The sequence below is a fragment of the Choloepus didactylus genome, chromosome 6 (genome assembly GCF_015220235.1).
Source record: "Choloepus didactylus isolate mChoDid1 chromosome 6, mChoDid1.pri, whole genome shotgun sequence".
In the NCBI taxonomy this organism is placed as follows: domain Eukaryota; kingdom Metazoa; phylum Chordata; class Mammalia; order Pilosa; family Megalonychidae; genus Choloepus; species Choloepus didactylus.
This window is the reverse complement of record NC_051312.1, coordinates 108,518,344-108,531,437: the sequence shown is the minus strand read 5'-3', so window position 1 is coordinate 108,531,437 and position 13,094 is coordinate 108,518,344. Positions and strand designations below refer to the sequence as shown.

At 43.9% G+C, this 13,094-nt stretch overlaps 1 protein-coding gene across 2 annotated transcripts in view; it reads right to left on the bottom strand.

Moving 5' to 3' along the window:
* FAT3 (FAT atypical cadherin 3) overlaps positions 1–13,094 on the bottom strand; it is a 652,719-nt gene that overhangs the window by 45,712 nt on the left and 593,913 nt on the right. For both annotated transcript variants that reach the window (XM_037841083.1, XM_037841084.1), the window contains exons 15-19: positions 12,869–13,083; positions 11,525–11,662; positions 10,432–10,575; positions 6,314–6,511; positions 2,619–3,417 (exon numbers count right to left, since the gene is read on the bottom strand). In XM_037841083.1, the coding sequence (XP_037697011.1) occupies positions 2,619–3,417; positions 6,314–6,511; positions 10,432–10,575; positions 11,525–11,662; positions 12,869–13,083 (1,494 nt within the window). The remainder of the gene's footprint in view (positions 1–2,618; positions 3,418–6,313; positions 6,512–10,431; positions 10,576–11,524; positions 11,663–12,868; positions 13,084–13,094) is intronic.

Here is a 13,094-nt window from a genome sequence, read left to right as displayed (position 1 = left end):
AGAGGAAACTTTAGAAGTGAGAGAGCTATTGAAATTGTAACTAAGAGTTTGCCCCCTGAGCGTGGAAGAAAAATTTCCCTTTATATCTTGCTGTGAGATTTCTTAAAGTATGGTTTCCTGTCCACCAGCATCAGAGTCACCCATATAGACTCTAAGGTTCCACCCTAAACCCACTGCCTATATCTAAGTGTGAGCCCAGGAATGGGCATTTCTAGTAAGCCCCAGTTACAATCAGTGGAGTTCTGATACACACAAAAACTGGGAAAGTCCCTGTTCTTAGAATGCAAATAATAAAATAGGGGCACAAGAGTGAACTGTCATTGAATCAGCATGCCACTCTCACCACTAGCTATATGACCCTGGCAAAGCACGTAGCTACCACATTCATAAAACGGAGATCATCATACATCATCTACTGAAGGCAGGACTATCCCAGATGAAATTTGAAGTCCTTTTACCACTAAAATCCAGCATTTTATTTTACAGCTTAATTGTAAGAGTTACTTGAAGATGAGAAGAGTCTGAGAGCATGGCCTGATGCTATACAGAGCTCTTATTGAGCTTTTCAATCCAAGAAGGTCTCCTCTTGGGGAGTCCAGGGGATAACTTCCAGCACTGGGGTTTACTAGGAGTACAACAGATTCCTGGGGACTAGAGAACAGCAGTTTGGAGCAAGGAAATCACCTTAGATCTTATGGTATTTAAAACATTAGTGTCTTATGTAAAATGCAGGGCAAGTACCCCTTGCAGGAGGTACCCTCTAAGTACCTCCTTTAAAGAAATTCTGTACAGCCTGCTCTTCCCCTAGCTCTTTTTGATAAACTCATACATATCCCTCAAAATCCAGCATAGAGGTGGTCTCTGGTGTACAAATATCAAGGAAAGCTTTCCTTGGGCCACTGGAAGCACTACCCCTAGCACTTACTATAACACTATTAGAGCAAATACGTACTGTGAGCAGACTGTCTTTTTCACTTTTGAATATTCAGTGCCTAGGACACTGTTGCCTCCAAAGAGATTTGCTGAATTAACTGAGTTCTCAGAACACAAGGATTAATTAGCTGGTATAATTTCTTTCGCAGGGTCTGCCCTGTCCCATCTTGAACCCCTTTTGAACCCTGCTTTACTAAGGCCCTAGCAAGGATTGGGGGCATAAATCAGTTGCCTACAAAGGAAATCTAGGTAAGGCACGGACAGCCGGCAATCATAAATCCTGCATGTTGGTGACATCTGCCAGAAATGCATTTCATCTAGGATGCATGCTTCGAATTACTCTGGAGCTAATTTACATACTCACAGGTCTGGACATGACTGCATCTGCCTGATGAAACACAGACAGAATTCAGTGGGTACCCACAGAGTGGCTGGCACTCTTCTGGGCTGCTTGGAGCTGTCAAAATGTCTCTCAGAGGGAGTTGTGCTCTCTGGGGCCTCTGTCTGATAAGTTCATTCTCCAAACTGCAAACCAAGAACTTTCAACAAGCAATGAGACCCAGGGCCCACCCTGCCTGTCTGCAATTACATAAAGGGATGTTTTACAAATGGCCTCTCTTCTGGCCACCTGGACCAAGTCCACACGGGCTACAAAAACTCTGGGTGCGAGTTTCTTAGAAGAGGGCAGTAAATTTCGGTTGCTCAAGTCAGAGAGAGGAAAAGAGGGAGAGAGCAAGTCTTCTCATCAAACACTGTGAGCTTGGGGCTCTGCACAGCTATGACCTTTGACAAGGAAGAGGTCAAGGTTTGATGATTCTAGTTACAGCCACAAACATGAACCATTCCATCCCTGCCCCTCGGAGGGCTGAATCCATTCTTGACTGTGCACCTGGACATCTGGCCCTTGTTTTTCCCTGAAGCAAATCTTACTGCCCCTACTCTCTGCAACAACTTCCTAACTTGTTTCCCTGCCTCTGGTCCGGCTGTCTCTAATCCATTCCCTTCTGTAGCCAGCAGACTCTTTGTAAAGACAGAACCGATCCTGTCACTTCCGCACTTCCAATCAGTCAATGGTTCCCACTGCCTTGGGATAATTTCTCAATTCTTCATCCTGGCTGACAGCCCTTATGTGATCACTGGGCTGCTCACAAGTCTCATTTGTCACCACCCCACCCCCACCCCCACCTGCCCCTGCTCCTTCCACTTGCAGGGAATCTTTCTCAATTCCCTGCATGTAGGTTTCCTCTCTTGCCTTTACATATTCCTCACACAAACCTGGACCACTCTTCCCTCCCTACTATTTTTCACGTATCTAATTTCCACCTAGCCTTTATCTCAACTTAAAGGATACCCCCTTTAGGAAACCTTCTCCTTCCTGATTAGGTACCCCTCCTCCATCCTCCCACAGGACTCTGTACTTCTCCTAATGATACTCATTGCATGGACTCAAGTTTGCCTGTTTGTATGCCTGTACTGCTAAGTCACAAGCTCCACGAGAGCAGGGGCTGAGTTTTCTTGTTACCCCTCTAGCCCCAGCATCTCTCATGGTGACTGCAGCATACAGTAGTCATTGATAAATATTTTTTTGTATGAGGGAATGAATGAATGCATGCATGCCAGGAAAAGTAACCCAGTCTACTCCTAAAATCTTAGGAGGTGGGAAGGAATTCCCTAAATGCACTCACCATTACAGGTGCAGCGCACATTCCTGTAGAAACGCGGACACACAAAGCTGATGCGAGCCGTGCTGTACGTCATGAGTGCATGTGAATCCAGTGATAAGCCTTGCTCGCAATGCTGCTCCTCACAGTCCAGCCCTGAGCAGTTCTTCTCCAGGATGGCTGAGATACGCATGACATTCTCCAGATGTCTCCTGGCGTTGGACAGCTTCTGGATCAGGTAGGCTGGCTTATAGAACTCACTGCTGTGCATCTCCACCGCAAACAGCATGTCCAGCTGGTTAGTGCCTGCCACAGGCTGGATGCTGATGATGTGCAAGCTGTCCTGCTTCTGCGAGAGGACCGCATTCCGCAGGGTGCGTCGGAACCCATGCATGTGCAGCCCCACGAAGTCCTCAGGGGACACGTTCTCGAAGCGGATGGTGACGGTGTTCTGCAGCATCTCATGGACCAGCTGTTCCACATGCACGACCACATCAATGGGCACCTGGAAGCGGCCGTCACTCACTGACACATTCAGAACGTACTTGCCACTGTCCAGACCTCCCAGGGCAATGATTTTCCCATCATGACTGTTCACTTTGAACAAGCTCTTCTGCTCCGATTTCAGGGCAAATGTGAGCACGTCATACATGTCTTGATCAGTGGCGTGGATCTTCCCAATGACTCCACCAGGAAAGTCGTCCTCCATGGTGACAATGAAAATTTCCAGGGGGATGGCCGTGGGCTTGTGGATACTTTCCTCAATGACCCGCACGTGAACGTAGGACTGAGAAACTTGCTGGGGTTTGCCTGAATCCTTTGCCTAAAACAACCAAGAGGAGGAAAGGCAAGGAACTAAGAAAAAATCATAATAATTTTTTAAAAACACTCAGAAGACATCTTTACTTCGAACCCTGTTTGATTCTGCCTCTGTCCCCTGCCACTCTTCTGCAAGATGCTTAAGGTATGCATTTAAGTAAAAGGAAGGATTTATCACCATTAATCCCCATACTTCCACTCTGTTATGGATAATAAAATGTGTCAACACAATAAAGCCAGGTGGGAGGGGAATAGGGAAGGAGAGAGGATGCTACAAGACCCAACATGCCCACACAGGCTGGCTTTGCTTTCATTTTGAACAAAAAGCTCAAAGAAGACCTTGCAAAGTGGTGTTTCTACTCTGAGGAGGAATCTTTGTTCTGTTTTATGCTTTCTTTCTGATTGGATGAGATGTCACATTTCTGTCCATTTAAGTAACATTATTTAAGTGGGCATTACACCATATGAAGGTTTAGAACAAAAAATGGGCACTGAAGGGGGAGAAAGGTAGCCTGAAAAAAACTTTTTTTTTTTTTTCTATTCCTTCTTTATGTAAGAATTTGGAAAACCACTCTGACAATAGAAATCTATTGAATGCCTGGCACATGCAATGTGGATGTAATCAGTGCTGTAAAACTTTGGGAGGAGGGGAGAGACCACGGAGCAGGTGTCTGAAGATGTCAGGCTGCAGTGGACCTTGCAGGCAAGGTGGGATCTGGGTAGATGTGTGCTTATATGTGGAAGGCGGGGTAAGAGGAGGGGCTTGGACACCACATAGACTGGAGATCAAATCTTGACTCTGCCACTCACTACATGTCTGGGCTTGAGGGAGTGACAACTTCTATGAGCTTCAAACTTTGTACCTCTGATATGAGTCAAATAGTAGTATCAAGCTCACAGGGTTATTTTCAGGATTATAAGAGATAACTATTGCAAAGAGCTTAGCATAGGCCTGGCCTGGGGAAGCATTTAATACAGAGTAGTTAATGTGATTGTTGTTACTTTTGCTATCACAGTCTTTACATCATCAAGTGCTTTCTTTGATGGACTACATAAATCAGAGACAATGAAATGGAAAATTCATGTGGAGGAGCAAAAGTTAGCAAGTCAGGTTGAACTTGAAGCCAAACTATGGAGAATCTTGAAGGACAGTGATGAGTTTGGACTTGATAGGCCAGAGGTTGCCCACTCAACTGTCAGAGATATGTGAGGCTGCTGAGTGTAAGGTGACAGAGAGTAATGGGTTGGTGTCCCAGGAAGGACTGGGGAGTGATGCCCGCCTAAAGGTGCTGAAATTCAAGATCTGAAAGTCTGATGCCAAAATTCAGCCCACTGGTTTTCAGCACTTGGAAACCACAGATGGTTTTAGTTTAGAGCAGGGATAGGCACACTCATTCTGTAAAGGGCTAGATAATGTATATTTTAGGCTTTGCTTGATATACAGTCTTCATTGAAACTACTCAACTCTGTCATAAAGCACTAAACCAACCATAGGCCATACTTAAATGAATGGGTGCAGCTGCATTCCAATAAAACTTTATTTGAACTTTCTTTAAAGGCAGAGGACAGGATTTGGCACAGGAACTGTAGTTTGCTGACCCATGGTTTCAGGGAGTGACATAATCAAAGTTGGATGACTAATCTGGAAGCAGTTTAGGGATGGATTAGAAGTGAATAAAGCTGAAGAGAGAGAAATCACCAAGAAGCCCCCACAAGAGCATGAGATGATGTGTAACAAAGTAAAGCAGTGGCAGTAGAATATAGCTGATGTACCCAGGGACATTATAAAGGAAGAAACACAGGACTTAGTGGTAATTTAATATGAGGGACTAGGGGGAGAGAGCCCTCTAAGGAGATTCCAAAGTCTGAGATGTCAAATCTGAGATCCAGTTTCTAACAACCAAGGAGGGGTATGCTAAGAATTGTACTAGCTTCTGTGAGAAGACTCTAAAAATAGGTGCTTGCCCTTGAATACCTATACCATGACATGAAATGATTTACATTAGATTGGAGGAGTGGCTGGCAAGTGAAGAGCTCACTGACATGTTCAGAGCCAGAAGTCATTAATTTGAAAGGTTTCATGGAGCAGAGTAACATAACTCTTCAAAAGAGATAATGTATAGAATTAAATGCTATAAGATAAAAATAATGACTGCCATTATTACTTTCACTGTTATTAATATAATACGTTCAAGTTGTCCTCTGTGGGGAAAAAAAGTCACTCAGTTTCACTGATGGGACCTAAACTTGGTCTTGGCAAATTCATTCCCTTTTTGTTGCTCTCATTTCCAGCTCCTAACCATACCATTTTCAGATCTGTCACTTTTGTCCTTTTATCCCATTTCATTTCACACAGACCACTGACCTTGAGGAGGCTGAAATATTGGGATCTGGAGTCAACTTCTCAAGGTCTGTGCCAGCTGAGTCCTTGTTCTACCTCCTGCTTCCCTGGGGAAGGCCTACCAAGCTGAGGTTTCTCCAAAAGCAGAGGCCATGATATGGCTAAATAACATTAAGATAAAGACTAGTAACTTTCTCAATTGGGACAACATGGAAAATAATACTTAGTGCAAGACAGCAAGCCTTGAACAATAAGTTGCCTTTGGAGGTCAATTAGCATCCCAGGAATTTTCAGAATACAGATTTAAGCCCAGTGATTATCTGCTTGGCACACGCTATAGGAAAGTCCCTCTTGAACAGCAATGCCTCCCTTCCTTCCTGTTCAATTTCACACACTGGGGCCGCTTTTATTGGTGTGAAATTGAATTTAAGATTAAAAGGGGAACATTTCTGCATGGTAATGAATTATGTTGACTTGCTCAACAAAGAAAAACCAACCAACGGGCACAGAAACAAACGGAGTGAAAGATGGTCTGATATGGCAGGCGGCCGAGATGTACCTGGACACATAGCACATATTCTGGAGACTCTGTGTGCCGGAAGACCACGGCTGACCGCAGGATTCCATGTGGGTCCAACACAAACTCCTCCTCTTCATTTCCAGATAAAATAGAGAATGAGAAGGGAGGCCCATTGTGAAAGGAATCTCTGTCTGTCACCACCAGTTGCAAAATGCTGGTGCCTACTGGCTTATTTTCCTGCATAAAAGAGTATATTGAAAAGAAAGATAAAGTTACACCTCTTTTCCCAAGGAAAAAAAATCCCCACCATTACAGCTAGAAAACAGGGTGTGCCGCTTTGGAACTGCTATGTGCCCAACAAAACACCATGTTCTTTTAATCCATTCTTGTGGGTGATGACCTATCATGGGTGGGACCCTTGGTTAGGTTGTTTCAATTGGGATGTGACCCACCCAATTCAAGGTGGGTCTTAATGCTTTACTGGAGCCCTTTATGAGAGGATGAAAGGGAGAAACAAAGAGAGATGACAAATGCCCAGAGAAGAAAGAAGGACCCACAGGAGTTGAGAGAGAGAGCCAATGAAACCAGAAGCCGGGAGAGAAGTATCAGTAGATGTCACCATGTGACTCCCCATGTGACCGAGGAACCCCAGATGCCAGCAGCCTTTCTTCAGAGAAGGTATCCTCTTGTTGATGCCTTAATGAGGACATTTTCATGGCCCAAGAACTGTAACTTAATAAATCCTCATTGTAAAAGCCAATCCATTTCTGGTATATTGCATTTTGGCAGCTTTAGCAAACTGAAACAACAGGGCTTTCAGGGGAAGGGATTCCCTGTGATATCTTGTCTTCTGGGAGAATGGTGGTGTCCATGAGTCATACTTCCCATCCTTGGCTCCCTCCCCACAACTGCCACGAGACAATAAAATGCAGGTAAGAGTGCAAGAACTTTGTGTTAAACGGGTTTATAAGCTCCAAGGATGGTCTGGGCTACACCTCGTCCTCAGTATACTTGACATAGCCTGAGTTTATGCAAACAGCTCTGGGAATCAATGGCACTCAGCAGCTTTTTTTGACTATGTTGAAAATCCTCCTGGGCCAAGAAAATATCCACCTGTTGGGATGGGGAGGCACTTTCTCACACTTATCACAACAAAATAATGCTGAAGCCCAACACTGTGACACCAATGTCACAACAGACTTTTTTGGAGGGACATTCTGGCAACTTCATAATAAATATACAAAGGCATATGTCACGTGGCGAATGGGTCTTTACACCCCCCTGGAACTCAATTTTAACATGTTTCTCAAGTGTTCAGATTTGCTAATGCTGCCATTTTGCAAAATACCAGAAATGGATTGGCTTTTATAAAGGGGGTTTATTTGGTTACAAAGTTATAGTCTGAAGGTCATAAAGTGTCCAAGGTAAGGCATCAACAATTGGGTACCTTCACTGAAGGATGGCCATTGGTGTCCAGAAAACCTCTGTTAGCTCAGAAGGCACGTGGCTGGCATCCGCTTGCTCCCAGGTTGTGTTTCAAAACGGCGTTCTCCAAAATGTCAGCGTCAGCTTCCAATGGGCATCTTCAAAATGTGTCTCTCAGCTGCAGCTCTTCTCCAAAATGTTTCTCAGTTGCTGTCCAAAATGTCACTCACAGCTGTTCTGAGATCTTTCTGTGTGTGAACTCCTTTAAATGACTCCAGTGATCCAATTAACACCCACCCTGAATGGGCGGGGTAACACCTCCATGGAAATTATCCCATCAAAGCAGTTCACTCACAGTTGATTGAGTCACATCTCCATGGAAACATTCAATCAAAGGATTCCAATCTAATCAACACTAATACATCTTTCTCCACAAAACTGCATCAAAGATAATGGCATTTGGGGGAATATAATACATCCAGATTGGCACATCAAAGAAAGGGCAAGAGCATAAAATATTACTCAAGTTGAGAAAGAAGAGAAAGGAAATCCTTAATTTCATCAGGATTTTTGGAAGCCCTGATGCTACTGATTATGTGAGCATTATTTTGCAGAAGCTTTCTACCTTTTTCCCACAGAATGGAAACACAGAGACTCTTTATCTTCTCTTGGGTTAACGGTTATCCTAACTTTGGAAATGCCAAATTAAATTCCTCTGTAACTCAGGCATTGATTTTCTTGCCCCACTCTGTTTAGACTTCAGCATTACCACAGTGTGTGCCTGAAGTCAGTTTTATGAGTTCAGGTTTCTGGTGATGTCCATTTAGGATTAAGTGGGTTTGGGTCACAGAGATGAAGATGATGATATACACTGCAGTTGGAGGGGAGCCATTCCTGGGGCAGGCACATTTTTTGTGCTGAATTAAGTCTTATGAAAACCATGTGTTGGAATAAGGAAGTCATTCTGGGTTGGAAAAAGGGAGGAAACTTTTTTGAAAGAGAAAGAGAGAAGGACCTCAAAGACCATTATCTTACAGTTCCTCTCAAGTGCCCTTTTGGTCATGAAGAACTAGACACAGTCTCTCTGTGGAATCAGTTGTGGGATTGCCTCAGCCCAGCAGAGATTTATTATTTCATGCTGACAACATACTCAGCACCACACAAAACAGAAGATTTATTGATTTGTTTCCTCACTCTATAAAGGCCACTTCCTCCATAGAAGAGAGAAAGAGAGAGAGAAAATGTGTGCCCTTAAGGTCAGTGTCTGAGAAAGAAGGGTGAAACATAACACAGACAGGCCCCAGAGCTCCAGATATGAGACACAGTCACAGCTCACGGGTTGGAGACTTTCGGTTCTTTCACTGCTGACTTCCTATTGTGCATTTGAAAACAGCCTGTCAAGCTGATCGATCATGTCATAAAACTGAATATTGTGTAAGCAAAGCCTGTTTTGTTTAGGGGCAGGCACACAGAGGTAGTGAGAGGCAGAGAGTGCCACTGTGGGAGACAGTTGTTAAGAGCAGACTGAGGGAAAGAGAAATGGAGGAAGGTGTAGACCCTGGGTGAAGCTTTGTGGAAGCAAGACAGAAATAAGAATGCACAACTACTGGAAAAAGCATCAGAAAGTGGAGGAAAATTCCCAAAGCTGGAAGAGGGGAAAACAGACAACCAAAACAGCACCGGTGAAGGAATCAGATTTTGCTGACAAAGGGGTAGGAACACAGCGCACAGCTGCTGCTGGCCTCCCACCTCCATTCCTGAACAGCTCAGAGGTACAGGGGTGAGGCTAACCATGGATGGTCAGAACCAAGATCTTGAGGTTATTCCAAAGAGGGCCCTCAAGATCTGGCCCGCTCATCTTACCTTCTACCTACAAATCCTTAGGGGATTTTGAAGCCAAACTGGATCAGCTGATTCTCCAGAATATCTGCGGCCCCCTAAGACACACATATCAATCCCTGTCTCCTCTATGTCTTTCACACTGACAGTATTCCCAGCCTGGACTCCCTCTCCCTTCTGAAGCTGGGCTTCCAGCTTCTAGAAATACTGGGAGGTGGAGATAGCTTGGTGTCTAGCACTGTGCTCATGAAATATGTTCATGATGGGAGGAAGAGTCATTCTCTCTGATAGCAGGATTATCAGCAGTGAGTTGCTATATACAGCAGTCTAATTTGAAAGAGGAGGAGGACTTAAAGTGTTAAACACATTGCTTATGGGAGATTAATTTTAACGAGTAGCAGGTCTATCCTGATGCCCAATCTCCCTTTGACGGATGAAACATCTTTGCACCAATCTCCCTCCCTTGCCAGAATACCACAAAGTCGTTTAAAGGGAGCCTGTCATTGTGGAAAGAAAATAGTTTTTGCAGAAGACTGACCTGAATTCCGGTCCAGACTCTATCACTTGCCTGCTGAATGTTCTTAGGTGAACTACTCAACCTCTGAGATCTTTAGGTCCTTCAACTGTTAAATGGGGGCATTCTACCATCCTACTTCACAGGGTTACTGTGAGGATAAATGGATATGGAGAGCACCCAACACTGGAAAGGACCCAGTAAGTGACAGCTTTTATCAGTGTTTAATCATCAGCAGAGGGAGAAGAATCAGATTCTTTTCACACCTGCTCTAGGAAGGGATGAGTTGATGTTAGGTAAAAAACATAATGAGTGAGCACAGCAGAGGAAAGAGGCTGGGTGCCTGAGGGCAAGTGTCTGGTGGGCAAGATGTGCTTACCTGAATCACAGCAGTATAGTTAGCAGGTGTAAAGACTGGGCTGTTGTCGTTCACATCAGAAATATCTATGTTGACAGTTGTTGTTGATGACATGGCAGGAATGCCACTGTCAGCTGCCTGGACAAGTAGGGAGTATCCAGACACCTATCAAAGAACAAAGAACTGACAGTAAAGAAGTACAGCACTTCCTTCCTTCTGTCCACACTCAGAGGTATTACAGGTTCAGGCACTGCTTTGTTAAAGATTAGCCTTGTTATAAGATCTTCACTTTGAGTCTCTAGATAAGAACTTATCAACAATGGTATCACTGACATTTTGGGGTGGATAATATTTTGTTGGGAAATGACTGGTGCCTTATAGGGTGTTTAACAGCATCCCTGGCCTCCACCTTCTGGATTCCAGTAGCATCTCCCACCCTCAAACATTGCCAAATGCCCCGAGTGTCAAAATCGTCCATGGATAGAACCATGGCTCCTAAGCCTTTGTTAGACACAATAGTTTTCTGTCTAATTTATAAATTTTAGTACTCCTGGGGCTATGGGGATATATCACCAGTGAACTTTTCCTGGTTTTCAGCATCACTACTAAACATATTTTTCCATATTTATTTTCCCTTTAAAGACATATTTTTGGTCAAGAAAGACACAGTTTAGAAACTTAGTTTAACTTCAGACTGAGGAATTTTCTGGATCAGTCTTTCTGACCTGTATGCCTTCGGGTGATTCTTTTGTATCCAGTCATCTACGGCTAAAATTGCTAATGCAACTGAAACCACAGGCTTCCAATGCTAAAGGTACTTTTCTGAACCTTCTCTCTAGGAAGGACTGAAATTCCAACCACCAGATACATTTACCTTTTCTTTAAGGTAAGTCAGAAACCTTTAAGAAGCTTTTTATATCAGCATCAATTGGCATAAAATTTTTTTGAAGGTCTAATTCAAATACAGAACGCTTAATTTTAGCCAGCCCTATTGGCTCTGGTTATTTAGAAGGAGAAAGTTCCACTCATACTCATGGAGCTTGGCATCCTTGATTCCAGTGAAGAGGTGGATCTGGGGTGTGGATAGGAAAGGGGTGGACCAAAACTAGCTTACCCGTTCCCGGTCCAATTTCTTCTTAACCTTAACAAGTCCCAAGAGAGGATCTACAGCAAATTCATTGTCCCGATCTCCATTCACTATGGAGAAATGAATCTGTCCATTGGGCTGGCTGTCTACATCTTCTGCTATTAGCTTCATGGAAAACAAGAAAAACAAAGAAAAGAAACGACACAAGGGACAGAGAAAAGGCTTATTTCAGGGTTCCAGGTCTGTTAAAATGGGCACAGCTCTGACCTTTTTCTTAGGAGCTATGTCCACCTAGGCCAGTGATCATGTCACCAGTGGAAGAGATACCAGTTGTCTGAAGGAGGGCAGCACAAGTACTGAAGCTGCAGTTTTTTTCTATGTTAATTCTACCTGCCTTCAGCCTTGAGCCAGCAAGGATAGAGCCCAAAGCTAACTGATAGGTATATTTTTGGGATTTGGTCCCAATTCTGCAAAACAATAGCCTCTGCCTCTGAGTCAGGCATTGTCTAAATATATATATTCCATGGTAATGGAGCCCAAGAAAGCTCCCCCTTCTTCATAGCAAACATACTTTCCACTATCTGTCTCGCCACATTGGTGCTGCTGGGATTTATATGTATGGAAATACAGGAAGAAGGGATGTCCTGGAAAGTCCACCTCTGATATGTGAAGAAATGTTATTCATCAGAGGGCTGGGGTTGCCCACAGCCTGATTCTGCAGGAACCAGAAACAGAGATGCATAAAGAGAAGGGATCTGTCCAACCTAGCTATGAATAGGGATGGTGAGGATGGGACTCATTGATTCACAAATGCAATTTGTGGTCTAAAAGAACCTGAGTCCTCGGAACACATGGCTTGTTCTAATGGTATTAGAAACAGTCCTTCTGGAAAGGGCTCCTCTCAGAGTGGCCGATCAATCTTAAACTTATACCTATTTGTGGTTGCCTTACTCTGTGTGTCTGCGTGTGTCAGGGGCAGTACAGGGACACTGTGGGAGGGGGCTTTTATTTTACCCTTAGTCACCTAATAACTTATCATCTAAGGGCACAAACTAGTAGCCATCATTAAAAATTCATTCCATGTTCTGTTTTTTTCTTTTTTCTCTCAAAAAATTTTACATTCCTGGGAGGTAAGTGATTATCAGTCATTACACCTTGATATAAATTTAATCTATCAGACCCTTTCTAAAATAAAAATTGGAGGAGCAGTTGAAAGAATCTTAAGTTTCTGGTGGCTGACTAGAGTTACTGGGGGCAAAAGGAAACGGAAGGGGTAAATCAGAGGGAAATCCAAGATAAAAATTTGCTTACTTTTTCATTCTATTGAGGATTACTAGTCCCAGACATCTGGACCCTCCCACTGGCACCTACCAAAATGACAGAGTCCCCGACTGAGGCGTCTTCACTGATGACAGCGCTGTAGACGTCTTGGCTGAACTGAGGAGGGTTGTCATTCACATCCGTGAGGTTAATGCTGACTGTGGCCACTGCACTGAGAGCGGGGGTACCCCCATCTTTGGCTTCCACCACCAGGAAAAACTTTTTGCAAAATTCATAGTCCAGGACTTCAGAGACAGAAATCTCCCCTTTGAAGAAA